Source organism: Phalangium opilio, unplaced genomic scaffold, assembly GCF_054372755.1.
Source record: "Phalangium opilio isolate 3A_F unplaced genomic scaffold, DU_Popi_V2 ptg000246l_1, whole genome shotgun sequence".
Classification (NCBI taxonomy): domain Eukaryota; kingdom Metazoa; phylum Arthropoda; class Arachnida; order Opiliones; family Phalangiidae; genus Phalangium; species Phalangium opilio.
This window is the reverse complement of record NW_028324225.1, coordinates 4,165,190-4,192,562: the sequence shown is the minus strand read 5'-3', so window position 1 is coordinate 4,192,562 and position 27,373 is coordinate 4,165,190. Positions and strand designations below refer to the sequence as shown.

At 37.2% G+C, this 27,373-nt stretch overlaps 1 protein-coding gene and 2 long non-coding RNA genes across 5 annotated transcripts; 1 reads left to right on the top strand and 2 right to left on the bottom strand.

The window, feature by feature from the left end:
- Positions 1-4,217: 4,217 nt before the first annotated feature.
- Positions 4,218-12,867, bottom strand: LOC149611440 (uncharacterized). Of its 3 annotated transcripts, XM_089858495.1 has the most exons (7): positions 12,631-12,867; positions 8,215-8,309; positions 5,945-6,080; positions 5,481-5,590; positions 4,733-4,798; positions 4,580-4,656; positions 4,218-4,511 (listed from the first exon to the last, which is right to left on the bottom strand). In XM_089858495.1, the coding sequence occupies exons 1-5, from the start codon at positions 12,845-12,847 to the stop codon at positions 4,757-4,759; spliced, it is 600 nt and encodes a 199-aa protein (XP_089714621.1). In that variant the 5' UTR covers positions 12,848-12,867; the 3' UTR covers positions 4,218-4,511; positions 4,580-4,656; positions 4,733-4,756. The 3 variants fall into 3 exon arrangements, with proteins under 3 accessions (XP_089714621.1, XP_089714620.1, XP_089714623.1); XM_089858494.1 differs by having other exon boundaries at positions 4,580-4,798; XM_089858497.1 differs by lacking the exons at positions 4,580-4,656; positions 4,733-4,798.
- On the bottom strand, positions 11,481-12,369 carry LOC149611441 (uncharacterized). Its single transcript, XR_016376394.1, has 3 exons — positions 12,271-12,369; positions 11,919-12,210; positions 11,481-11,835 (listed from the first exon to the last, which is right to left on the bottom strand). It is a non-coding gene; the product is annotated as an uncharacterized LOC149611441 (long non-coding RNA).
- Positions 12,868-15,654: 2,787 nt separating the features above from the next.
- Positions 15,655-16,378, top strand: LOC149611439 (uncharacterized). Its single transcript, XR_016376422.1, has 2 exons — positions 15,655-15,981; positions 16,060-16,378. It is a non-coding gene; the product is annotated as an uncharacterized LOC149611439 (long non-coding RNA).
- The last annotated feature ends 10,995 nt before the right edge of the window (positions 16,379-27,373 follow it).

Below are 27,373 nucleotides of genomic sequence, written 5' to 3'. Positions count from 1 at the left end.
TTGAAGGTGCTTGTGGGTACTTTTGTGTGCTTGAAGGTACTTGTGTGTGCTTGAACGTACTTATGTGTGCTTGAAGGTACTTGTGGGTGCTTGTAAAAACCCAAAATAAAGTTCAGACCCTTAAACAATTGTCTCAGCACATTTTAGAACCTATTATCATAATTGGACCCTCAAGTCCTGAATTATATTTAAACAATAAAGCTGAATTATGTCCTGTTTGTCGTGTCAGACGACGGATTGATAGGTGCTTGGGATAACCTTCATTACAAATATTATTTTAAGGTACGGACGCTAAGTTCAACTGTATGTATCCTGGGAAGGAATTTCTGTCGTGGCAGGTTTTATACCTGATAATGGTTTCTAATGTTACGTACCTTCATCGATTAGTACCAGACTTTTAAAAGCAAGTACATATTTTTAGACATGGGACCTACCTTGGATTTAAAAGGCTGGCCAATTACTTCACAAAGAAATATCCAAGGTATTATCTTATGCCAAATAGACTGAATGGTAGTGCTGTGGAAAGCCTTTTCTCCCAATACAAGTTTAACGCAAATGGGAAAATCACCAGTTTTAATTTTGCCTATGCCAGAAAAGCTTTACTAAGGAAGACGTGCATGGTCACCATCATTCGGGCAAAGGATATAGAGACGCACCATTATGTGTAAAGCAGAATTTTGCCAACAATCTGTGAAATGTTTTTATTGTTTGGAAACTAGTTTTATCACATAGTATTTATTTTATCACGTAGCTTTGGTTTTATGAACAAATAACAATAACGTTAAACAAATTTTAATACTGGTAACTGTGAATTATCTTTAAAATAGGAACATATGTATAGGATAGTTGAGACTAGTTAATGTTCATCAATAGTAGAATACAGCCTTGATATGCAGGACATGTACTTTATGGCTTTCACTAGTTTGTTTCATGGTCTTGCAAATGTTTCGGCTTAACACGCTTCCTTTTCTTGGATTCCATTTCTCCAAGGATCGATGGGGTTACCGTTTTGGCAACTTTAGACATACCCGACTTTCCCTGTTTCATCAGATCTTTTTATTTCCAGCTATTAGTCCTTTGGTAGTTTTCCCCTCTTCCAATTTTCTTGTCTCATCCTTGTTTTGGAAACTGTTTATGGTTGTGTCGTGACGATTGGTTGAACACTGCTTTTTCTTTAAGGTTTCTATGTGTTTGGTTTAGGTTTTCTTTCTTTTCGCACTTGTTTTTGATTGTCTTTTCCTACGACCTTTTTATTAATAGTTTTCAGATCTTTATTTCTACTTTGATTCTTTGCTGTAGACGTTTCTTTGGATTTTGCAGATTCCACGAATAAAGTGTCTCGTAATGATGCACAACCTTTTTGAATCTTATTCTCCTTTTCTGACATTTTTGAATTCCAAGCTGTTATAACCCAGGGTTGGCACGCTGGTATCCAGTCCGGTTTTATCCATCTGGATTAAACCGGTTTAAACCACGTTGAAAAATCCAGTGGATTTTTCCAAAAAAATGATAATATAGGCACCATAAAGTGAGATGGAAGAAAAGGTTTGACCCACATGTCTTTACCTCTTTATTTCATCGAAATGGTCGATTCCCACATATTGTGGGTTAGTTTGACGCGCCCTCCTCTCACTGCCCCACCCGAAACTCATGAGACTGAGTTGAATTTTTCGCAACGCTAAATTGTTGGGTCGGACCGCGCATTTAGAAAAATCTTTATCAGACCCTGCCCTATTGAAGTTCACAAAAAAGCCTAAACGGGCCCGACCCTGCCCTATTGAAGATAATAAAAATGTCTACCCGGGCCCGACCCTGCTCTATTGAAGATAATAAAAATGTCTACCCGGGTAGATGATATGATAACCCTGCCCGACCCGACCAGCAAAACCTTTTAAATAATTTTCGACCCGATATGGGTCGGGTTGAATTGAAAAATCCCGATTAAATCAGGGGCCCTACTCATCTCTAAGGGAAATGTCTATAGTTTTATCAACTTTATCAGACGGCCTTGTAAAAGACATCTAGCGCACTAAATGTAAATAGAAGTGCTAAAATTAAGCACTAGAGAGTAGTTTAAAAAAAAAGATAGATAAATCCAATAAAATCCGGTTTAAACCAGCAAAAAACCATACCAGTGGCTTTTTCAAGAAAAATCTGGATTTTTGCCAACCCTGTTATAACCTCGTTGGTGGTAGCGTGCAACATCTTCCGTTGCCATTCTTTATGAAAAGAAATTTGACCCTCTCTCCTTTGATTTGGAAATAAAGAACTGCACGCGTTGGCCAATGTCTCTTGCAGGCCCCTGTCTTCATTGACAATATCTGCTGCTGCCTTTAAGCGGAATAGTTTCAATAACTTGCCCATTAATTAATTTCAACATAGGTTAATATACATACTTGAGCTATATTTCGTCCATGCTTTTTAATGCTCATACTTCATTGTGAATTTGGCAGGTTGTTCGACTTTGAGCTCAAGGACTTTGCGGGATATTCTTGTCGGAATTGTGTTTTTAATTTTGGAATACACTACTTTACCGTAAATCTGAAGCATCTGTAGTTTTTCGTTGTCATCAATTTCATTTTCAAAACTTTCGCAAAAACGAAAATAAGAAGAGAGGCAAAGAAAGTCATTGGCTATAGAAGTGTACCAATCAATTAAGGTTTTTGTGTTCTTTTTTACATTTGTTTTTAACTTTCTCTTTTGTGACGTATTTCCGCTTTGACTAGAAATATTTTCTGTTGGTGAGACCTAGACATATTGTATACACTGACATGGGACCACTATCCATATGCACCATTATCCATATGCACCACTATTCCTATGCACCACTATCCACATGCACCATAAGGGATGCCACGTGGAATAAAGATTTTTAGATTGTACAAAAGTCAGTTTCCTAGTATTGACCCGATGCCGGTAGGTGCTCTCGATATTGGTCCCGTTATTAGTGTAACTAAAGAAGATAATTGTACTAAAGATTTAACTTGTTTCTTAACTAAATAAATTAACATAAATGAAACGAATCTCCACTAACTAAAGGATGGGTGTATGACTCTGCCGCAACGCATCATTTTTGTAATACGAAGGGATGGCTATATAACTATTATGATATCGAAACACCCATAACAATTGCGCAAGGAACAGTTAAGGCGGTTTGGGAAAGGTGTCGTGGTATTATCATCTCAGCTCAATAATAGAGAAGTGCGGCTAATTCTTAGAGACGTCATATACGTTCCACAATACACAACCCTTACAAAACCTTTCTTAGGATTTCTTTGAAAAAATGGTTTGGAACTTTTTAAAGAAACTCTTTGGAATGTTCCTTTGGAATCCTTAGTATATTTGGCACCTTTTTCCTAAGAAATATTCTTGAGAGTTCTGAAGAAACTATTCTTGAGAATTTCTAAGAAAATAGTCTTCAGAGTTTCTAAAAAAATAGTCTTGAGAATTTTTAATAAAATATTCCATAAAGATTCTTTTCGTGTTTCTATTAATAGTTCCGAAGAATATACTTTGGAAAATTTCCACCCCTATTCCTTAGAACTGTTCCTGATATTCTTTAGAACTCCATGGGGATCTTCTCAAAGATCCCTCCGATATTCTTTAGAACTCCTTCCGATCTTCTCAAAGATCCCTCGGATATTCCTCAAAACAACCTCGGATATTCCACAAAACTCATTTCGATATTCTTTAGAACTCCCTTTACTATTCCTTAGAACTCCCTCTAATATTCTTTAGAACTCCATATAAAATTCGATAGAACTCCTCCTAATATTCTTTAGAACTCCATCCTATTTTTCTCAAAACGATATCTAATATTCTTTACAAATTCATCCGATATTCTATAAAACTCTCTACGATATTCCTTTGAACTCCCTTGATTTTTCTCAGAACTCCCTCCAAGTTTCCTTAACTCTCCCTCTAATATTCTATAGAACGTCCTTTAATTATCTATAGAACTACCTATTTCTATTCTACAGAACGTCCTCTAATATTCCTTAGAACTACCTCCGATGTACCTCAAAACTTTCACCGATATGCCTCATAACTCCCTCCCATATGTCATTAAACTCCCTCCGACATGCCTCAAAACTACCGCCGATTTTCCTCAAAACTCCCTACAATATTCCACAAACGTACCTCCCGTCAACATTCCACAAAACTCAAACATTCCAAAACTCCCTCTGTATTTTGTCAGCATTAAAAATTAGTTATGTCCAAAATCGTTATCTTTAATTTTAATTTTAAATTCCAATTATTTAACAAGCATTAGATTTCTTGATGATTGTTTGATAGAATCTTGTCAAGATCATTTGGTTCGTTGTTTTGTTGGACCAAGTTTTGCTCGGTTACGACGATACCGTCTTCGGCAAGCACTCTTCTTTCCTGATTAGCTTCCTGATTAGTTTTTTTCAACATCATTTCTCTCTTATTTCGAACTTCCTTTATTTTGCTCTGGATGGATTGTTTGACAGAAGTTTTATCCACTTGGAATTTGTTCATTGTGTATGCTAGATAATATTAATATACTGAATAATTATCTCGAAAAAAAATATATATATATATTATTTTTATTTACTTAATATCGTGTTAATTTTGACAGGATCTAGCATTTTTCGAGCTTCGTGGTCTTTGAAAGCGTTCGATTTTTTTCCACTAATGGATCCATTACATAGTTCATCAATAGAAAATAGTCCAAGTAATAAAGAACGAGCGAAAAATTTCGCGTTACCATTGCTCGCATGTTCCAAATTTATCAACTCCCCTTTTTTATTTCCACTCCATTTCCTAAGTCCACCTTAAATGTACAATTAGAAAATTTCAGTACACGAAATAACTTATTTAATGTTTAAGTGAGCTTTAGATTATTTCATGACAGTAAGTCCAAGTTTTTTGCCAAATCGGTTTTGATTTGAAGCCACCAACAATTATTATTTTTATGAGAAATATGTAAAATAAACTCTCATATTTCATTGAAATTTTCATCTTATCTCCATTCTTTTGGCAAAATTCGAATTTGTTTCAAAGTTTCATCTTGATGAAATTTGAAACAATTATATTTAAAACATATTATAAGCTTTAATGATATTATTCTCCAGTCAATTAAGATTTTAATTTGTTAACTGATTTTTTTACTTAATTCAAGATGAAACCATAAATCTAAAATGCATAATTTCCAAAAGAAAGTAGAATTTATGTAAAAATCTAGAAACTTGGTAGTTCTGGTTGTCACGCTCTTAACAAAAAAATTTGTCGCATTTAGCAGTTTTAAACTGCTTGGAAAAACTTTGGAAAGGTCAAATACATTATATTATATTATAAATTTATATTCTCATGAAAAATCTCTATAATTAACGGCAATATTTTACATTTTGACCTTTCCAAAACGGTTCTGAACGGTTTGAAATAGTGAATTGTGAACGTGAATGGCATTAGCTAATGGAACAAAAGATAAACTTTAATCCATATTTGAACTTTACCATTTCAAATTCTGGAGTCTTGCGTGCAAATCCATTTAAAACATCACCCGAAAGAACACTTTCAAGTTTTTCGTGAGAGGTTTTCAGCCTTTTAATCCAGCGGTCCACTTCTATAATTATGTTAATATGATGTTAGATTTTAATAGTGATTGTAGGAATTAATCCAGAAAACTAGTTTACACTAGATTTTTTTGTAAAGCATGCAATTTTAACAGGGCCGGATTAAGACAAGTGGCGCCCAGGGGGAAAACGGAAAATATGCGCCCCTAATTTAGTGACTGAACACATCATTTCATCAGTTTCACACTCGCTCAGGAGGAAGACTTAAAATTTGGGCGCCACCCATCGCTCGGGCCCACACTGCCCCCCTTAATCTGGCCAAGAGTTTTAAACTTAAAAGGGCTTTCCGAATTTGTCTTTAGAGTAAACACGTGGTAGAAAAGTAAAAGTAAACTTGCACATACCTTTAAATTTTTGAAGCCTTTCTATTTCTTCCAGCAAGTGTTTGTTTTTTGCTTTTAGCTTATCAATTTTGGCAATCAAATATTCCTCATTTTCATTTCTCGTTTTCTCCACATTGGACAAAATTTCTTGATGTTGCTTTAAAAATAAAAAACATGTAGATAAATCGAGTCTTTGCAAGTGGTGTTGAGTATATTAAAGTAACTTAAAGGGAGGAAGAAAAGGAAAATCATTTATCTATTCTTCTACTAATTATAAGTCCTATCTGCATAGTAAAAAATTCAGGAAATATCCCAAAATAATTTTAGAAAAACAAATTTATATATTCAGATTCACCGACAAATTGAAAATTGAACCTTCGACCAATCACGTAACACCCTGCCTTTCAGTTAACAAAATTTATGTAACACCCCGAGCGCAGTTAGCGCGAGATGTGATAAATAATGCTCACGATGTGCCAATGCGGCGCGACATAAAGCATGCCGCTAGTATTTTGTTAGTTGGAAGGCAGGGAGCACGATTAGTCGTAGGCTCAAATCAATTTATCGGTGAAATGTGAATCTATTTTGATTTTTGAAATGATTCGGGGATATTATCTGAACAACTATGCAGATAGGTCTTATAATTAAAAGAAGTATCCATTAAAAAATCCCGCTATTGTTTTTCAACCTCCCTTTAAAGTAGTAATGAATCATGTAAAAAAGACATTTTTAAATTATTAAGGCTGTTAAACTATGCATAAAAATTGGAATATCTCAAAAAAGCGTTCTTTTTAATTTGTAATTTATCATCAAAGTTGTGATTTAGGCTCGCTAAACTTTCATTTTCAAACAAAATTTCGAACATAGTGTCTATAGAGACTTGAGGATAAATGAAAATTCACTATAGAGTAATGTCAGTTCTCCTACGTATGCAAACGTCATACCCTTCTATCTCTTAGCTCAGTGTCATTCCCCTACCAGGCGCGTACAGTATCCCCTCGGTTACCCCCCAATTCACCCAATTTAAAACACCTAATTCCCATTTACCCAATTCCCATTCAACCCAATTCCCAGTTCGCCTATCCCAATTAACCCAATATTGCATACCCAAAAAGACTCAAATAGAGTAGAATTTGATGGTTTTATTTATTTATTTTTTCATAACATAAGGGATACACTTACTTGAAGTGTATAACCGCTCCAAAGAGGAAGAGACGTTCTCCTAACCAAACCAAACCTTACCTAACCTAACATAACAGTAATGTTTCGGAAAAGGCATATTATTTGAGAAGTAAATGAAGCTAAACATCAATATTTTGGAAAAGGCATATTATTTGAGAAGTAAATGAAGCTAAACATCAATATTTTGGAAAAGGCATATTATTTGAGAAGTAAATGAAGCTAAACATCAATATTTTGGAAAAGGCGTACCATAGTTAAATGATTTATAAAATATTACTAACCTAACCTAATCTAACCTAACCTAACCTAACCTAACCTAACAGTAATGTTTTGGAAAAGGCATATTATTTGGGAAGTCAATGAACCTAAACATCGATATTTTGGAAAAGGCGTACCATAGTTAAATGATTTATAAAATATTACTAACCTAACTTAACCAAACCTAACCTACCTAACCCTAATTCAGAATTACGGGGGCATATTTTCCTTTCGAAGTTTTCAGCCATTCGACTTCCATATTTAATAAATTACACTGATCAACAGTCTCTTACATAATAATTTTAAAATATTGCTTTTTTAATGGAAAATACGAATTAATAAAACGGGTATGTTATTCGTGCCAAATTCCTGTGTTATCGCCATTTGTGGCAAACGGGAATTGGGAGAAATACATTTGGGTGAATCAGGAATATATGCTTTGGGTTAAATTCTTCTGATTGGGACAAATGAGATTGGGTGATATGGGGGGACACCATCCCCTCTTACAAAAGCACGCCTAGAGGGAGGGATACACCGTCTACTCCCCTCTCTACCGACACTACTCTATACTCGTGTTCAGTCGGACTTGAGTGCGCCTACTTTCTTTCCAAAGAGATTTAACGTTGTGTATTCGTCCGCCTTGGATTTTCCTATTATATCAATTCCGATTGAACTCAACTTTAGCTGTCATAAAGGGTCACAGATAAGTCCCCGAATAAAACTCGGTCTGGAGATGTTATGATATAAAACGTTTCGTGAAAACTTAAGTTAGGCTTCTTTATAACCCCTTTAAATATGTATACATTCGCAATATCTAAAAATTTAGTTTCGATTTTACACTGTATTCCTACCTTCCTAATAGGTTGCCCTTTTTTAGTGGGTTTTTTCCCTTTTGAAGTTTTATTGGTTTCTCTCTTTAGTATTTTCTCCATTTCATCAGATCCTCCTATGAAAAGAATAAATTATGATTATAAATTATGGAAGAAAATTAATAAAGTTCAAGTATCTGGTTATTTTATCCATAGTTTGCACTTATTGAAAAACATGGAGGATTCATAGTTCATACCCGTTACAAGGAGGCCAGGCTACCTGGCGGGCCAAAAAGTAGCCAAAAAGCCTCTTTGTGGTTGCCTTGGTAGCCTGGCCTCCTTGTGTAATTGGTATGAATCCTCCATGTTTTTCAAAGAGTGCAAACTATGTATAGCACTAAGAGACTAGCCTAGGTCTAAAGGGAGAGGGCAAACCCATTCTTGCTACGTCATAGGCTTATATCTCTTACCTCGATTCCATCCCCCTAACGGGGTAATTTCAGTATCGCGCCTACAAACGCTCCCCTAGGTAGAGGTATAAAATGACCTCGGAAGTTCTTTCCCTCCCTGACAAACGCCCTCTCCCTATGTTACCTATTCCTTCTGGCGGTAAATTTTTAAAAATTCTCAGGCGTCTTCATTTAAGTTTATTAAATAACTAATAAAATGCACAGTTTAGCAAAAATGTTTATCTTCACATTCAAAAATTCTCAAGATCGTGAGCCGATTAAAAGATGTAATAAAACGCGGTCGAAATCGACGAAAAGACGGAGAAACAAGACGGAATACAGACTAGGAGGATTCATACAATTTACACTAGAAGATAGACGAGACGTCTTTTACACCCTACGTCGCCTGGCCTCCTAGTGTAAATGGTATAAATCCTCCTAGTCTGTAAACTATGTAAACCTCCTTTAAAGGGAGTATACAGCAAATCAAACAAACATTTGTTAGCCTACGAGATGGCTTGATTCCAATCGTAACTTTTGGAATTGAAAATAACTTCTTTTAAGCATGCGTGTGAACTTTAGACTACCACTTTGAGCGCAAAGTAGATACATAGTTTGTTGGAGAAAGCGACTCCTATCTACTCGGAACATATTAACTCTGTAATTTAATTAAGGCGATATGTTTTTTAACCGGTTAATATCTTAATACTGTTTTTTAGTAACTACTATAAATAGCAATGTTATGTTTTAATTTCTATCAGTCTCACTTCACTCACTCACTCGTGTAATAAACAGTTTGTTAAGTTTATTTGGTCTCTCTTCCTTATGGATTATTTCTTTAATATAAGTTAGCTACAAGGCTATGAAAATCTATCAGGTTATGGGCTCAGCCACGGATAAATACTTATGTTAAGGAAAGTCGGGTACCAGTTAGTATAGTAGTATAACTAGACTTAGTCTTCGGTCAACACGTACAAGATGGCTTCAAGCGACTTTAAATCTCTTGTCACGAAGTTGAATAATACTAACTATCAACTATGGAAATTCAAAATGAAGATGGTACTGACCAGAGACAATCTATGGGAAGTCGTAGAGAAACCGAAGCCTACGTCGGAACCTCCTGCTGACTGGGATAAGAGAGACAAGCAAGCCCAAGCTGCTATAGCACTGTCTGTGGAAGACGATCAACTAATTCATATCGTTCACGAGAAGACTGCCCGTTCCATGTGGAAAACACTTCAGAAGTTACATGAGCAAGCGAACATCACTAGCAAATTATTCCTGCTACGGAAGATGCATCAAATGCGCTTCAAGGACGATGACCAAAGTATGCAAGACCACATAGGGTCCATGTTGGAGATCGTCGAGAAGTTACGGGGAATCGGAGAAAATTTGCCTGATACACACGTCGCTGCCATGTTACTCTGCAGTCTACCGGAATCTTACAATGTCTTGGTCACAGCCCTCGAAGTGAGACCGGAAGCAGATCTGACACTAGACTTAGTGAAAGCGAAATTACTGGACGAATTCAATCGACGTCAAGAGACTAGAGCAGCTTCCTCTAGGAATGACACAGCGTTGCAGACTTCAAGTCAAAGCAAAGGTCGAAGATTCAATAATCAACGGCGTCGTCCAAGCAGAGGAGTCTGTTATCATTGTAACAAGCCAGGGCACTATATGAAGGACTGCCGAAGCTACAAAGATAAGCTGGATCGAGAACATGCTGCATCCCGAAGTGAGCGAAGTAAAGCAGCGGTAGAAAAGAGAACGAGCGGGGAGTATACAGCCTTCAAGGCTTCGAATGGCTCACAAGCGAACTCATGGTATGTGGATTCAGGGGCTACCAGTCACATGTCCAGCGATCGGAAGAATTTCAAATTCATAACGCCGAAGTCAGAGAAGATTCATCTCGCCGACGACTCAATCATAATGGCAGAAGGGATTGGCGATGGCATGATTGACTGCCTCGCTCCAAACGGAGAAGTACATAGTATAGCCGTGAAGAACATCCTTTATGTTCCAAAACTAGGAGGCAGCTTACTTTCTGTACATCGTTTGACGCAGACAGGACACACTGTCATTTTTGAAGGCGACGAATGCAGAATCATGGAAGGTCAAAACGTTGCAGCTTTCGCCAAGATGGATGGATTCCTTTATCGACTTCAAACCAAGCAAATAGCAAAAGTTGCCAGCAACTCGCATACAGCCGATTGCATTCACCTCTGGCATAGACGGCTAGGGCATCGAGACATAGATGCCGTGAAGTCTCTTTCATCGAAGAATCTTGCCGATGGTATCAAGCTATCCGAATGTCAACGGAAGCTTATTTGCGAATGTTGCCTAAAGGGAAAGATGACAGCTAAACCATTCCCAACATCTACATCGAAGACAAAGGAGCCACTGGAACTAATCCATACGGACGTATGCGGGCCGATGCCGACAGTGACACCTGGCGGTAATCGATACATACTAACATTCATCGATGACTACTCAAGATTTACACAGCTCTATCTGATGAAGACCAAGAACTCCGTTCTAACTGCATTCAAGGATTTCATTGCATCCGTAAGGACCAAATTCGGAAGATACCCGAAAGCTCTTCGATCAGACAATGGTGGAGAATATATCAGCCATGAAATTGAAGATTATCTCAAGGAACTTGGCATCGAACACCAGTTGACCGTACCGTATAATCCACAACAGAACGGAGTTGCGGAGCGCAAGAATCGATCTTTGACGGAAATGGCCAAATGCATGCTTTTAGACGCACAGCTCGAGAACCGTTACTGGGGTGAAGCTGTCACGACCGCCGCCTATCTTCAAAATCGTCTGCCAACAAGAGCCATTGACGTTACACCTTATGAGCTTTGGAGTGGTTCAAAGCCACGTATTGGACACATCCGTGTATTCGGAAGTAAAGCCTATTCGTACATTCCCAAGGAGAAACGAGTAAAATTCGGAGACAAAGCTTTTAAAGGAGTCCTGGTCGGATATGGCTTAGCAACGAAAGGCTATCGTATTCTCAATCCTGAGACTGCCAAAGTTCACTTCAGCCGTTCTGTCACTTTCGACGAAGGAACAGGAGACAACACCTTTGAAGAAAGCATCATATCAGAGCCAGAAGGGGAAAAGGAGACTAATTCAGCTGACTCCTTGATCACGTCACATCCGAAAAAGGAACAATCAGAATCATCATCTGATGGAGAACAAGAATCTGAAGAAATACCATCAGTTCCTATTCTTCCAAGACGATCGGAAAGGGATAATAAGGGTATTCCACCAAAGAGATTGACGTACAAGGCAACGGTTCAATATCCTCGCGAACCAAGCTCATGGGAGGAACTCGCCGACTTAAATCCGAGAGAAAGGAAGAACTGGACAGATGCTGCTAAAGAAGAAATATCATCTTTGCATGAAAAAGGCACCTGGGAGTTAACAGACCTACCACCAAATCGAAAGGCCATTGGTTGTCGTTGGGTTTTCAAAGCCAAACATGATCAAAATGGATCACTCAGCAAATATAAAGCCCGATTAGTCGCCAAAGGCTATTCTCAGAAGTTTGGCGAAGATTTTGACGAGACGTTTGCACCTGTCGTGAAGTACGAGACCGTACGACTTCTACTCAGTATCGCCGCAGCCAAGAACTTACCGGTCAAACACTATGTCGTCAAAACCGCATTCCTGCATGGAGACATAGTCCAGGACCTGTATATGGAACAGCCTCCGGGTTTCATCCAACCTGGAAATGAAGAGAAGGTCTGCAGACTCAAGCGCAAATCTATCATAGTTCCCATGCTAGGAGGATCCATACCATTTATACACGGAGGCCAGGCTTCAGGTGTTACACAAGGAGGCCTGCCTCACTAGGTGAGGCTAAAGCCAGGCCTCCTATTGAAAATGGTATGGATCCTCCTAACATGGGAGCCATGTAAACTCCCTTTAACGATTAATGGGTAATTTGCCTATTCGTTTCATTATAAAAATGTATTCATAGTTAAATTTTACTTACCGAGTGCCATAATTTTTCCGAGTGAAGAATCTTCTCCTTCTTTCCAATTAACGGACACTTCCTTATTCAAATATTCCGTATAGTCGGTGGCGGAAGCTATTTTATACGCTAAATCACAATCGCATAGTTTTCTAATAGAATAGTTATCCCAACAGTTTTCTTCGGTTGACCATTTTATTAGCATGTGTAGGCCAGTTGTTGCTTTTGCAGGCGGCATTATTTTTAACTTTATTACTAAGTACTTTCGTTCAAGAAATTTTAGCTTTTACCTTCACCAAACAAGAAATATACTAAACTAAGTTGGGGCCACTAACCCGCTCTGGCCTCTGGGTAGAAAAAAAAATCCATTGTGAGGGGGATTAATGCCCTCTAAGGAAGGGGTTATTCTGAGAGAGCGGTCGCTCTCTTAGATAAGACTTCATACTGCTCTTAATGTATAAGGAGGGTTTTTTGTTTGGATGTAGTTTTTTTTTGTATTGTATTAGTTGTTTTGAAAAAATTCCACTGAACTAAAATTCGGACCCTTAATATGTGGTTAAAATTTCAAAGAGATCCCTCTATTAGTTTTTTTCATAGAAAATAAAGTTACTAATTAAGACATTTTGGCAAAAAAAGGGAAATTTTCCCATAGGAATAACATGGGAAATGTTTGCTGTGATAGCAAAATGGTCTCGACCATTTTTTCAAGACTATTTATTCGATAGGTCTGAAAATGGTTTTAAATGAGAGGTTGAACATTTTTCTGGTGCCTTTCGAAGTTTTATTGAAAACAATTAATATTAAGTATTACTTTTTGTACTTTTAAGCACATACTTAAACTTACGTGGTTTAATCCTAGCTAAAATCATAGAGAAACGTACTGTTGGACTTACGCTGTTTTACCGCTAATAGAGCGACTGAGCGAAGATTTTTGTTTAGACAACGCGTGTGGCTATGTCGAGCTTAAGGCGAATTTTTTAACTTTTCACATAAAAGAATGGGTTAATTCGTCCTCATTTTATTTTAATTTCGTAAGTTAAACCTTATTATAATTTAATACAAAAGAATTTAAATTTAGGATTTAGCCGATAATTTTTAAATTCACTGATTTCACTAAGCCTCGGTCAAAATTTGAATACAGCTGATTGTATGTAGAGACTAGAGACCAATTGGCCGTGTAGCGTACGTTTTAAGGTGTTTCACCTGGTGCCATCGGCCAACGATAGCCGCTAATTAGGTAATTTGTTTAAATTAAATCAATTTTTGTTGTTTAAAGTAGATTAATGCAAAAGACGCACAAGGGTTCGTTCCCTGGTTTTGGAATATATAAAAGAGAGTCTCGCTCTGTGCAGTCGCATGAATATTTCCTCGCGATCTTTTCAAAAAGTTTCAAATTTAAGCTTTAAAGGCCAAGGCTTAGTTCTACCAGAGGATGTTGTCAACGCGGGTTCCACAACCATTTTTAAAATCAAACTCTTGAACTTCATGTGCCCCAGGCTATATGGCTAACCAGCCCCAGCCGAGGTATTCCAAGAGTCAGATATCGACCACAATGATCATTATCGAAATGCACTGCCAAAGGCTGGCTGTTCTTTAGGCGGGTTATACTCCCCAACTTCCTGTTTAAATAAATAAAAAAGATGGCTGCCTTCGAATCGAAGTAGCTCGTAGAATTAATTACAATGCAGTTTGAAGATTTTATATTTAATTCTATGCGACTAATGTTTTTCAGAACTATATGTTTCAACCTTTTATATTTTAATTTATTCGTTTCAACGTCACCGAAGCGAGAGAAACGTAAGTATTTTGAATAACAATTGTTTTTCATGATAATCGACCAAGGCTTAGGATTGTTTTCCTTACTGTTTCGCGTTATTAAATACATATTTTGCATTTTTAATTAAGGGGAATCATTCTTAAATGCATAGTTCCATTGTTAATTTAATTAAAATTGAAAAAAACTACATAATTTCAGATTTTTCTTAACTACGGAGCACTGAAAGCCGTTGCTTATTGCAGTTTCAACGAACATCAATAATATTACGAGTTAGTCATTACACCCCCCTTAAACAAGTCAAATTAACTTAAATAACGGTAAATAAACGTCATATTAATTGAAACTAATCTCATTTTACCCGAAACTCCCGTCAGAACCTACTAACCTTGCATGTTTTAAAAGATCTTCATCCCCGTTCCGTTTCCACTGAAATTTTGTAAATAATTGTTATTATTATTGAAGCATATTAGTAGCGGCAATATTTAACATGATTGATAGCCACCATTGTCATTATGACTTGATGATAGGGGGTGGGGCGAAAGCCTTTCGCCTCAAAATCGTCTCTCAATGGAGTAGGCTCTCTATTTAGCGCAAAGAGACACGGTAGGTTCCTATTTGATGAAAGACCAAGCCCCGCCCATACCTTACCTTTTGTAGTTGTAAATAGACCAAGCCCCGCCCATACCTTACCTTTTGTAGTTGTAAATAGACCAAGCCCCGCCCATACCTCTGTAGTTTTAAATGCACCACGCCCCCAAGATTTCAACCCTCTTTAATTGGAAATGATGGAGCGCAATTAGTACTATGGTGGGCTTTATCTAGTTCAAGGACGCATGGGAGGTTCTTGTTTTCTGTTACACGATGAAGCCCCGCCCATAGCTTCTAGACCACGCCCCTAGATTGCCAGCCACTTTAATTGGAAACTATGAAGCGTTGTTAACGATTATTGTTTAAAAATTCCCTATTTCCCTCTTAAAGGGACACGAAATTTGATTATGACACAGTCAATTAGAATAACGTCACAGACTTTTGCGAAATCATTATACTCATTTAATTCCAATTCTTGTTCTAAAGACTAAAATTGCAACCTCAAATTTTCAGAAAAGTTGCCAACTTATTGCGTTTCTCATCATTGGTATATTGCAAAAGAGAGCCGAGCGTAGTTGAAGGAACACTCTAGACGAAGCTGAGAACTCTTTGAAAGGATGTAACGCGGTCGAAAAGGTTGGTACTTAAAGGGACACGAAATCGAATAAGAATTAATGTTGAAATGTTGGGAATTAATCGTAATGAAAAAGAAGCAAATCATATTTTATTTCACGCAGTTTTTTTTTGCAAAGAAGGCTTCTCCGGTGAATTAGAATTATTTGAAATATGTCACAGACACCACGTGACTCCAAGATACAAAGACTACCCAAGGAATGAGTTGGACAACATAGTCCTTGTTATTCACGAGATTGAAACGCCGATTCTCCGAAGTATTATTTTTTCGAAATAAAACTAACCAAGCTTCTTTGAACCAAGACTTTCTTTGGTCACGTCCTTATCATTGTTTTAAACTCGCTGATGCCTTCTTTTCAGACCATTTAATACAAGTACGGTGAGGTTTTTATTATTTTTAAAGTGTACATAATAGCTTAACCGTTAATTTGAATATTCTTAAACTATTTCAGGTTTCCTTTTACAAAGGGTTTCACCGCAACACGATCCCAACCAGAAAATATGGGATATCCAGTTTTACCCACCAATCTTGAGATTGATAAAAATTTATGGAACATTAATCGTTATTTTAATTGTGTTTGTTTCAACCCCCATAATATGAGCCTGATTAAATGAATTTATTATTAGATTAAATTTAAAGAAATTTTAAAATCGTAGAAATTTTCCGTTTTCTTGCAAAATAATGAATCTCAGTTTTCAATAAAATATTTAGAGTGGAAAGAGAACGCTGTAATTGTTTCGAGGTAATAAAAATCTTTAATTTCTAGGTAATTGAGGGATTTGCTTCATTTAATAATGAGAAATCAACATTAGCGACTTGGGGGAATTAGGCAACGGAAAACGAGTCTGTGAATAGGAGACTTCTTCATGGGGGACATGGACGTCTCGTTGGCTATATCTATCAAAATAGCTAATATGAGAGGCTAAAAAACCATTTCCGCGCTAAATCAAGGTAGATTTCAAGTTTTAAAAGAGTGAAAACAGCCATAATTGGATCATGAAGCAGTACAGTAAGCAGACGACACGACAAGAGCAGCTTAGCTAGCAGCCTAGCAGCGATGATAAACTTATTTACAGCCCGCCTTATATACAATCCGTAATTATTGTCTGCAACGTAGTCTGCTAGCGTGGAGATTCCTGAAAAACCATTTAGTTTACTTATTTATCTATTTTAAATTAAACTGGATTTGCAAATTAAACTAATTACACTCGCGCTTGTTAATTGCTTACGTCTTTATGGTTTATTTTTTATAATACTTCAAATTTCAATAGAATCATTTTACTGTTGAAAATCATTTTGATTTATTTACAGCCCTCTTAACTTTGATTTTTAAAATTACGCGAGTAACGCGATGTCTGAATCGTCTTCTGCTAGGAAAGTGTTTCCCGAAAAACGTTTAATATTTTTAATTAAGTATCTAAAGTTAAAATAAAATAAATATTTCAGATTTCTAAAGTGAATTCTTTTTACAATTCGTTGATTATTAACAGATTTAGTTTTATATTTTGTCTATATTTTACAAAGGTTGTTTAACAGACCTTGACGTAATGCTATTACTGAGGTTAATGAATATTAACTAGTTCAATTTAAATTATATTTTAACTCATTTATTGAATTATTACAAATATTCGAAGGGTCTAGTTTCGTTTTCGAAGACTAAAAGACAACGGGCGTTTAGATGTGTAGCTCGGAATGGAGAAATGTTCAAGGAAGGCGCATTGACTTTCATTGTAATTAAAAATGACAGAATTATTAACAGTTGGTTTGTAAACTAATAAAATTGTTTTACTTTCTCGTTGATATAGAAAAAATGGTTGATAATCGTTTGACTTGATGTTTGGAACTTAAGACACCAAATAAAAATGTCACTTTAATGGAACACAAGATTTGGATAAGAATAGTTAAATAGAATATTAGCGGTAGTGGGATTTCTTTTGCAGAGGTTAGAATGATAATATTAAAATGCTTAAATAAGGAACATTCCATAAATCTTTAGACTTGTTTACATAGCAGTACACGTTAAATTAAGTTCACTAGTTAGTTTGAGCCTTATTTTTAAGTATTTAGTTGCTAGGATTCTAAAGTCTAGGGTATTTTACAATTTTGCGCTGCTCCAAGTCTTGACGCTATTAAATTTGGTGCTTTTTTGGGGACACCTCATTTACAATTTACATCTTATGTTTTTGGGAAATGAACTAAAATTCTTGTATCGTGAATCACAGCAGAGGAGGTTACAAACGCTTAAATGGCAAAAGATGAGAAAGGAATTTTTGATTTATTAAAGCCACATCAAGTGAAGCTTGCTCAAAGTCTTTCCGAAGATTCAGCACTGGAAACAAAACCCTCTAAAGGTCTGCCACTTTAAAGGGACAAAAGATAGTCTAAGACTAGTGCAATTACAGTGAACTCAGACATATTTGGGAAATCAAGTAAAATTTAAATATCGCGAATTACAGGGGGAGACTTAATTCGTGAGTGGCAAAATAGAAGCAAGGAATTTCGTGTAGATGAAGCTCAAAATGTTTCGACGGATACAGCTTTCTAAACAAAGAAGCCCACCCACCTTCCCCTACGTTTGTCAATAAAATGTCACATACACTATGTGGATGGCAAAAAAGAAATTTATTATAGATGCCTTTGTTATTTCTAAGACCTGCCTGCATAGTGGAAAATTCATGAATTATTTCTCAATGATTTTAAAAATGAAATTTGTTAAGATTTCATTAATAATTTTTGTTATATGAATAATCATGGAACACACGGTCCTCCCCTGTATAAGTGAAGGATTTTTGTTATAAACGTCACATAGACCCAAAAGGTATGCTACTTTATACCAGATTATCAATGGAAAGGGAATCTATTTTTAGTTTTAAATCATTGAGAAATAATACTGACAGTAGGGTATGTCTTAGAATTGATGAAGGAATAAATATATTTTGCTTACACCCTCAATTTAAAGTGAAGAGCGGGTCCAGCGGATCCCCTACAAGTTGACTTTCCTTACGAACTCCAGTTTTGGCTTGTCGAAGGCTGGAGTCATTTATAAGTGCACTAATAAATCCCGCCCACTAGCATTTGCCAAGCCAAAATTGGAGTACAGGAGGAAAGTCGCCTTGTAGGGGATCCGCGCTTTGCTTTCAAGGAACACAATATTTGAGTGAGAATCCTTAACTTAGAAATAATGCCAAACACATTTGGAAAAAAAGTTTTATAATTTTTACTGTCATAAATTTTTTTATTATTATTACTTCTAGTTCAATTTATTCTTTGGGTTTCATAGCTCCACCTATAATGTCCTGTTAAAAAGATATTAGAGCCATTAATCGAACAGTTGCCACGTGATTTGAAATAAGACCTCTTCCCCTCGGGTATCCAGCTGTTTTTTCTTTAATTTTACTTCGCCTCTAATCGTGGCTAGGGGTGCTCAGTTGATGTTTTATTTGAAAATTTTTCTCATTGAGCTGAATTGTGTACGGGCTGTCCGAACACCGCCTCCAATATGTAATCCAATCCCGTTCGCCGTCCGAAAAAAATTTCCAAAAGTGAATTTTTAATTCGCCAGTCTCTACCGTTAGAGGCGCGATTAACTATAGCTTTTACGTCACGGCGTGAAGTAAGAGATTTTGAAAACGACCGTTATTTTCCTATTTTTGGTTAACCTGTCTATAGAGTTATTTCGGTTGAGAGGGGGAGTGAACTGTGTATACCCTATGTTAGGGGCAACTTTGTACTAGAGAATACTATTTGCCACCGGAAGGGAAGGGGAGGGGGGATATTACTAAGGTAAGAGATGGAGGGTTATGACGTAGCCGTATATGGGAAAGAAATTACTCTATGCTAGGTTGGATTTTGGAGATGAAAACTGCTAAAAGTATCAAACATGTTGCTATATTAAATTTTCCATTTTAAATTTTAGTTTACTTTGTTTAATTTTCTTCGCTTAATTTATTCACTTTAAAGTTAAACCACCGTTGTTAAAGTACAGTTTTCAAATTCAAGGGTGAAATTGTATACATTTAGTTCAGCAGTATGTAATAACATTCAATTGTTTATCTTTGTTTTCCTAGATTATCCTGTATTTAGATATAATTTAGTAATCAATATTCCTAAAATATCCCTAATCACTCTCCTATAATTCATATGATTTTAATATTTAAATATTGATGTTTAAATTTAGTTAGTTTCCCAAATAATGCTACGCCTTTCCAAAATCTCGTTGTTTACCTTCATTTCGTTCCTAAATAATTTACGCATTTAAGCAAATTATCGTTTATTTTTAAAATTGAAGGTTTCATCAATCATTTTCCTATCCTAATATGAGAATTGTTAATGTTTCAGCGGGGGTTAAAATTTCATAGCTATATTTCCGTCGCGAGTCCTTGCTGTTATGTTTACCCCCTAAGTAATTTTTCAAAATTGATTTCAGAACGAGTTTAGGGCGGGCAACCGTCTTAATGGTGGTAAATACATACAATTTTCAAATTAAAAAAAAATTACCAACTTGCGGCGGGTTTAGAATTTTTTTCACTATTTTTTTAGAACTCCACGTAGTCTAATTAATCAGAAACCAGTGTTGGTTTGGTTAGATAGGTAAAGTAAAATCCTACCCAATTTACGGACATTCAGGAAGCCGGTGTGACCTTCTAACTCTAACCCTTTTGAATTTCCTCCTTAACGGATCATGTGACGTCTGGCTCCTCTGCTGTGCATCGAGGTAGGTGCGCGCGTGATGCATACCGGACTGTCTTGTTTAAGTAACCATCCCCTTTCCTCTTTGACTCTTCTTTTCTCTACATCCTCCCCGCGTAAGGGCTGCCAAAAATTGAGCTTTTCCGAAAATTTAAAAAAGCACGCGGTTTTAAACTGTTTAAATAGAGATGGCAGATACCCGGCTTAACCCTTTACCGGGTTACCGATACCGATATTTACAGAGTATGATCCAACGGCTTAAGTACTAAAAATAATACCAAACAATTAAATTTAAAGAGTAATTTCATGAATTATATACTAATATGGTTTTAGATTCGTTAAGGACTAGACCTTTCTGGATAAAGGCCTTTTTTAAGTTCGCATGATCCGATTCCACTTGAGTAATCAATTTATGTAAGTCTTGGTCGGCGCCAACTAAGGCGTTGTCGTCCGCGTATTCGTTTGTTGTGTATTGGGCACCGGGAGAGGGACCACGAGGGACCTCTTCCGTCTAGGCTTCCAACGACTTGCTAATCTTTTTCTCTTGACAGTCGGGTGCTAGATGACCTGGTTTTTGGCATTTAAAGCATGTTGTAACACGTGTAGATGGGTAGCCTAAAGCTAATTGACGACCCGGAGATTTTTATCTCTGATTATTATTCCTAGTAAAGGATCTTTGACCTCTATAGGAGTTGTTAGCCCTATCTTTGGCTCTAGAGTCCAACGGTTGTAAGGGATATTCCCATTGAGGAGAAGCAGGAGGATTACTAGGGCTTTGACAATGCCCGGGAGAACAATGACTATGGGAGGAGCCCCTGTTAGCTGGGCAAGGGGACTCAGCCCTTGCAGTTGCCTTAGGTTGAGAGGGAGATTTCCTCTTTTCCCTTTTCTCGGCATTCCTTTTCCTAACTACAATATCCTTCTCAATTGTTTTACAAGAATTCCTTAACTGTTCCATTGTAGTGAATTGCAAAAAGAGAAGGGGAGTTCTAAGTTCGTCTTTCAAATTACTTTTTATAATTGGAACTAACTCCTTTTCGGTAAGAGGATGGGTCATCCCTAAGTTTAACTTCATTACATCCCCGAAGAAATCCTCTACTGATTCCTTATCTCTCTGACTCCTTTGGGAAATCTTTATTTTGAGTTTAGAATCAGCTTCGGAGTCTCTAAACTGAGCTTTAAAATGCCTTTTAAATGTCTTCCAAGCTAAATGAGGATGGGCAGGGTCTGAGTTGCAAATATCGTCATACTGACGAAGTAAATCCCTGTACCAATACAAGGCATGCCCTCGTAAAAGGAGAGGCAATGCCGCTAACTTGTCTTCATATGATAGCTTGTGAAATTTTGCATACTCCTCAAAAGCAGCTAAAAAATCTGAGGCGTTATCGCTAGAAGATCCCATGAAAGCTAACCTTTCTGGTGGTTCAATTGGGACTTTTGCCGTCTGAGGAATTGAACTTCTATTTATTAAGCTGGGTAGATCCCTAACTAACTTATCCAAACTGGTAGCTAGAGCTTTATTTATCGCTACATTTTGGGCTACTGCATTAGCCTGGGTGGTAGAATTTTCTGCCAATGTCTGGAGTAAGGGTAATATAAAGGATCTTACAGTGGCGCCGCTAGAAACTTTTGCGGGGTAAGCGGTATTTTGTGTATGGGCCCCCTACCCAGCCGTGATCCATGCGTGGTGAAAACGGGGGTAAATCTAAGGTGCACCGCGGTGCCTGAGCGCTGCTTTCTCGCGCACAGTTGACGTAGAGGATGACAGAGATAGGGCAAGGAGGTCAATCCCCCCTGCGCAAAGGATGTGCGTCCTAAAACTAAACGTACCGAAAATTGTTTTTACTACCCCCTATTTTTCCATTTTATAAAGCGCCTTTCTATCTCCCTCTTTCCCTCCTCTTCGTATTTACTATTTCGAAATAAGAAGTAACAGTAGAGAGTTTAAGTTGCAATACGTGTAAGGTTCTACAGTGCATTGGACAAATGCACCGTAGAAGCCTAAAAGTAGTGCAGCATAAACTCTCTAATAATAATCCTCGAGTCAGCGCCGTCCCGTTGACGATCCTTATCAGTACACAAAAAAGTAACACAATAGAGCTGGTCGAAGTGAAAAGTGCTCGGTTTAGCTACCTCTTTCGCTTCCAATAAATTCCTACCAGAAGGAGGTTTCGATCAAGTGAAAGTATTTTCGCCTCTCACTTCTAGGCCCGGTAGGACTAAAGGTCCCCATCCCCAAAGCACATTCTTTACTAACCTAATCCGATCCCATTATGATAGCGATAAAAGTCGGCCAAACCTGTAATAGCCACCGCGGTATTCCACCTGCGACTCCAGGACTAAATTTTGAATATTTTCAGTAAAATCGTATTTTTGTAAATGAGGCCCTTCCTCCAAAATTAGGCCCCCTTCAAAATTTGAAGTAAGCAGTCGCTTACCGCGATTACCTCTGGCGGCGCCACTGGGATCTTAATTCCTCGTCAGTCGTGTCTGGTCCCAATCGAGGGACGTGTCGAGAAGGAGACATTTGGGTTCCGATAGTTCTAACTCTTGGATTAGGTAATGTGGTTGTAAAACTAACTTTAGGCTGATTTGGGAGGAACAAGGGAATCAATCCCAGTTTGAGGAGGGAAATTTGAGGGAGTTGAACTTCCCTGGGGAGCAGGAATGCTCTTATGAGGGAAGAGTTGATAGGGAGAAAATCACAATACTGAAGAGGCGGCCGTCCTCTTTCTCGTATTAGTATCTTCTTCATTCTTCTCTTCATCAATGCGAAGAATCCGGTTAAAACCCTCCAAAGGATTATCTGTTTCTGGCGGTGCTAGCGTGTCGCCATCGTCTCCCATGGAGGCAAAAAGATCTTCCTTCGTATTATCCTCCCGTCTATGTAAGGTAGAATCGTCCTCCTCATCCTCAGATGTTTGAGGTGATCTCCATGATTGTTTATCGTCCGAGTAGGCCATAATTAAGGTTAAGTTTACCAATATACAAGTTAATTAAATTTAATTAAGTTTATACAAAATAACCAATGTAAGTTATCTTTAATTCGATACGTTAATCATAAGGATAATTTTATTTCAATTTATTATTTAAATTAGTAATGATTAATTAAGATTAAAATAATTATCTTTAATTACCAACCAACGTGGAGAGCCAAGGCATAACTTTACGTGGAGGGCGGATATAACGACAATGATAAACAATTTAATCTACGGGACAGACCGAGGCTTAAGGCCTAGTCATTTCAATTCGACGTCAATTCGAGTCCCTGTTCGGGTGCCATTTATGTAACCCTCGGTAGTAATTAATTAAAATAAAGAGGTATTCTCCCGAGGGCCATAAAAAGAATTAAGACAACTTACTTTTTCATCCAAAAATAGAAGAAATAAATCTTCTAACTTTTATTGAAGTAAATAACAAAAGGATAAAGATCCCGCCTTAACCCGTAGACTTTACGGTTCTTGACCAACTAATTACAAAACAGTTCTCATTGAGAGATAACTGACGACTGCGCTTTTGATCGCAGTGAAATCCAGTCTGGGAAATAGCACACTTCCTCTGGTCCAAAACCAATTTATTAATTGCTTGGACTAGTTTTTTAATTCAAGGAGTGGGGGTTACTGGTCCTCAGGACCAGTTTATTATTTGCAAATCTGTAGGAGAACAAAGGCTGGGACCAGTCCGGAGACCAGTTAATTATTTCGGGGACTAGGGGGGTCACTGGTCTCAAGGACCAGATTAAAAATATCCTTATTTCCCAGACTGGTATTATCACTAAAGTAAAGTAGGGAGGAGGAGCCTGTATCATGGAGGCATATATACCCTGCCAGATCCAAGGAGTAGAAACTCCAAGGAATCTGGCAGCCATGTTACAACGTTGCCTTTACATTTTGTCACGTGATAATAGGAGCGCGTTTTCAAATCACGCGCGATTAAAAATTGTTAGGCCTCACTTATATTTCAGAATTTTCCAGAAAGGTAAACAAAATTTATGCAGCAAAATCAACAAATATTCCAAAAAAGCCAACAAAATTTTTCAGAAAAGGTAAGACCTTCAAGTTTTTATTTGAGCGGATAAATGTGCGCCTGTTTTTGTTATAATCAAGTTAAATCAACTGAATAAATTTCCCCCTTTTCCAAAATTGTATGTTTTACTTCAAAATAATTTCCTTTATTGATTAAGGCTTAGACAAATGGAGCCAGAGATGAATTTTCAAGGGTGCCATCTTTGGTGCCAGGTCAATAACAATATTTTTGGAGGTGGAGCGCGAGAAGGGGAAGGGCGAGGACCACCTCGTACGGGGCGCTTGCGGCCAGAAGATAAAATGTGTTCAAATTGCAAAAAAGCGGGGCATTTCGTCCGTAGTTGCCCAGAAAAAAAAATGTGAGTTAAATACTTATTTAAACTTATCGCGGATTCCTAACGTGAATGAAGTTTTATTTTTTAAAAAAGTGGCGAAAATGAAAAAAGAAAAAAATGCGAAAAAAAAATACGAAAAAGGTACACAAGAGCCCGAGAAGCGATGAGAGCCCGAGCAGCAGCGATGAGAATTTCAGCTAGCCTTTTAGTATCCCCTTTCGATTACTCCCGGGTAAGTCTATTTTCTACTTTGGCAGCCACCCATCAAGGACTATAGAGTGCTGTCAGAAGCGCCGGTGTGACGTCACCCATGCTGTTTTTCCATAAAGAAAAACGGTAACTGTTTTGGCCGCCCATTGCTAAAGGTAGACTCATGACGTTTAACCTTGGATCCAACATCACAACTGACAGCACTCTATAATCTTTTTGGAATGAAGGTTCTAGAGATACAGTGTCCTGCAACCATTGTAAGTTAGGAATATTTCAGGAAATATTAAGTTATCCTATATAACAATATGATTCTTATATAGGAGGTAGTGATGCACCATTTCTGTTAAAGCGCGCATATTCCAAATAACACAGAAATCTGTAGATAAACAGGGTCATTTATGTTAAATGATGAGCGGCTAAATGTGCGCATGTTTTTGTTATTATGAAGTTTTAATTTAACAACTGAATAAATTTCCCCCTTTTCCAAAATTTTACTGAATTGGATATGTTTTTACCCCTTAATATTGCTACCTATTCCGAATTATTATTATTGTTAAAATAGCACAGTGCACAGGCCTTGATAGATAAAAGAGGCAACGGTCGAGCTGCAAATTCACGATCACCATTGAAAATGGTAAGACGTTTCGCCGCGGTGAAGGCTGAGGTTACGTGAGGTAGAAGCCCAGGAAATTTTGGAAAAACTTTACTTTAGCTCGCGCATTCAAAATAAAGTTTTTTCAATAAATATCATTTCTTGGAGGTTAATTATATGATAATTAATTACATTTAAGTCGCGGAAACTATTTTAATAAATATTTTCACGACCATAAAAACCCGACCAGTTCATTCTTCCTAGCCACGAAATACCATAAAATATCTAAAACTATAACCTAACCTAACCTTTAATCCTTTAATATGAAGGGTAAAATATAGAAAAACATGGAAAATATACATTTTAATTAATTTCCCCACCTTAATGTTAACTAATTATCCTATAATTAACCTTGAATAAACGATATTTATTGAAAAAACTGTATTTTGAATGCGCGAGCTAAAGTAAAGTTTAGCCGCTACATTTTCTAAATAACTGCTAATTAGCTTGTTTATTGCCACCTTTTCCAAAATATTATTCTATCCTAAAAAGAGGCGCACTTTTAGCCACTCGTTTAAATTTGTCAAGTGCTGTGATTGAAAGTAAGTTCAAGTAAACAATTTAATATTAATATGTCATGATTTTCAATTATTTTTAAACTTCGGCGTATAAAAAGAATTTACAACACTTAATTTTGTTGCCGAGTTTAAAAATACTTGGGAAGTAATGACTTTAAATTTAAAAAAAATAATTTTTCCTTTATTGAGTTAGGCTTAGCAAAATGGAGCAAAAGTTCAGTATCCAAGGGTGCATTGTCACCATCAATATTTATGTAGGAGGAGGGGGACGTGGTGTTGGACGGCATAGAGACTATAAACCCCAAGGAGTGGCAGGTCCCCGCTCTACAAGCGCAAATAATGATGTTGCTCTAAAATTGGTACATGAGAGCTCCCAGCCCGTTTAATTTTGCTTAGCGGAAGTTGCCCTGTACCAGGAAAAAGGGCAACAAGTTGAGGCATTCCTTCCACTCCTCTACTTCCATTCTCTTTGTGGACGGCGAGGTGGAAGTGGCGCTGGAAGGGGAGGTGGTACGGGGGAAAAGCGCCCAGAAGTTAAAATTTGTTCGCATTGTAGAAAGGCAGGGCATTTTGAAGTTTATTTTTTTAAAAAGTGGTGAAAAAAAATCAGGAAAAGGTACAGGAGGGCCCGAGCTGCGAAGATGAGAACATGGAACAGGGCCCGAGCGGCGAAGATGAGAAAGCAAACCAATTTTACCTTCATGTTAATTGATAACCACACCAGTATACAAAGTTTCATACTCCTAGTTAAAGCCCTATTAAAACCATGGAGATAGGAATTATGTTCCTATCTCTATGATCAAAACCGGTTTCCCCCTATTTAAACCTAATTAAAAAAATTAAACAATGAAACATAAAAATTCTTTATTGTTTTGTAGCAAAAACAACCCTAATTTTTGCTCTGGAAGCGCTGTTGCACCAGACACTCCTGGTTAGTCGCTGTCAAAGGCATTGTTGGTGGGTACTCTAATAAGTTTGACGCTTGAACCATGGTGACGTCAAAATGGGATACAATACAAGCGCCTCATATATCTATAAGTATCATCATAAGTTTATAAGATGTGTTTCATAAGTATGACACTACCTATACTTCGTAACACTAGAGACTTACTGAGAGCTAGTTCAAGAACGACGGCAGAATTGACTACACACGTTATTTCAGTCCATTTTTCTATTTTTGACAGCGCCTCACCAGAGAATCTTGGACGTTTCACCTACGTTATTTTATCTCTCTTTTTTTGAAGTAAAAATTTACGAATTATTAAAGCAGTATTCCAAGCTTAGAGAATATGTATATGGTAAAGCAGATGAAATTTTACATACAATAAGAATGTGC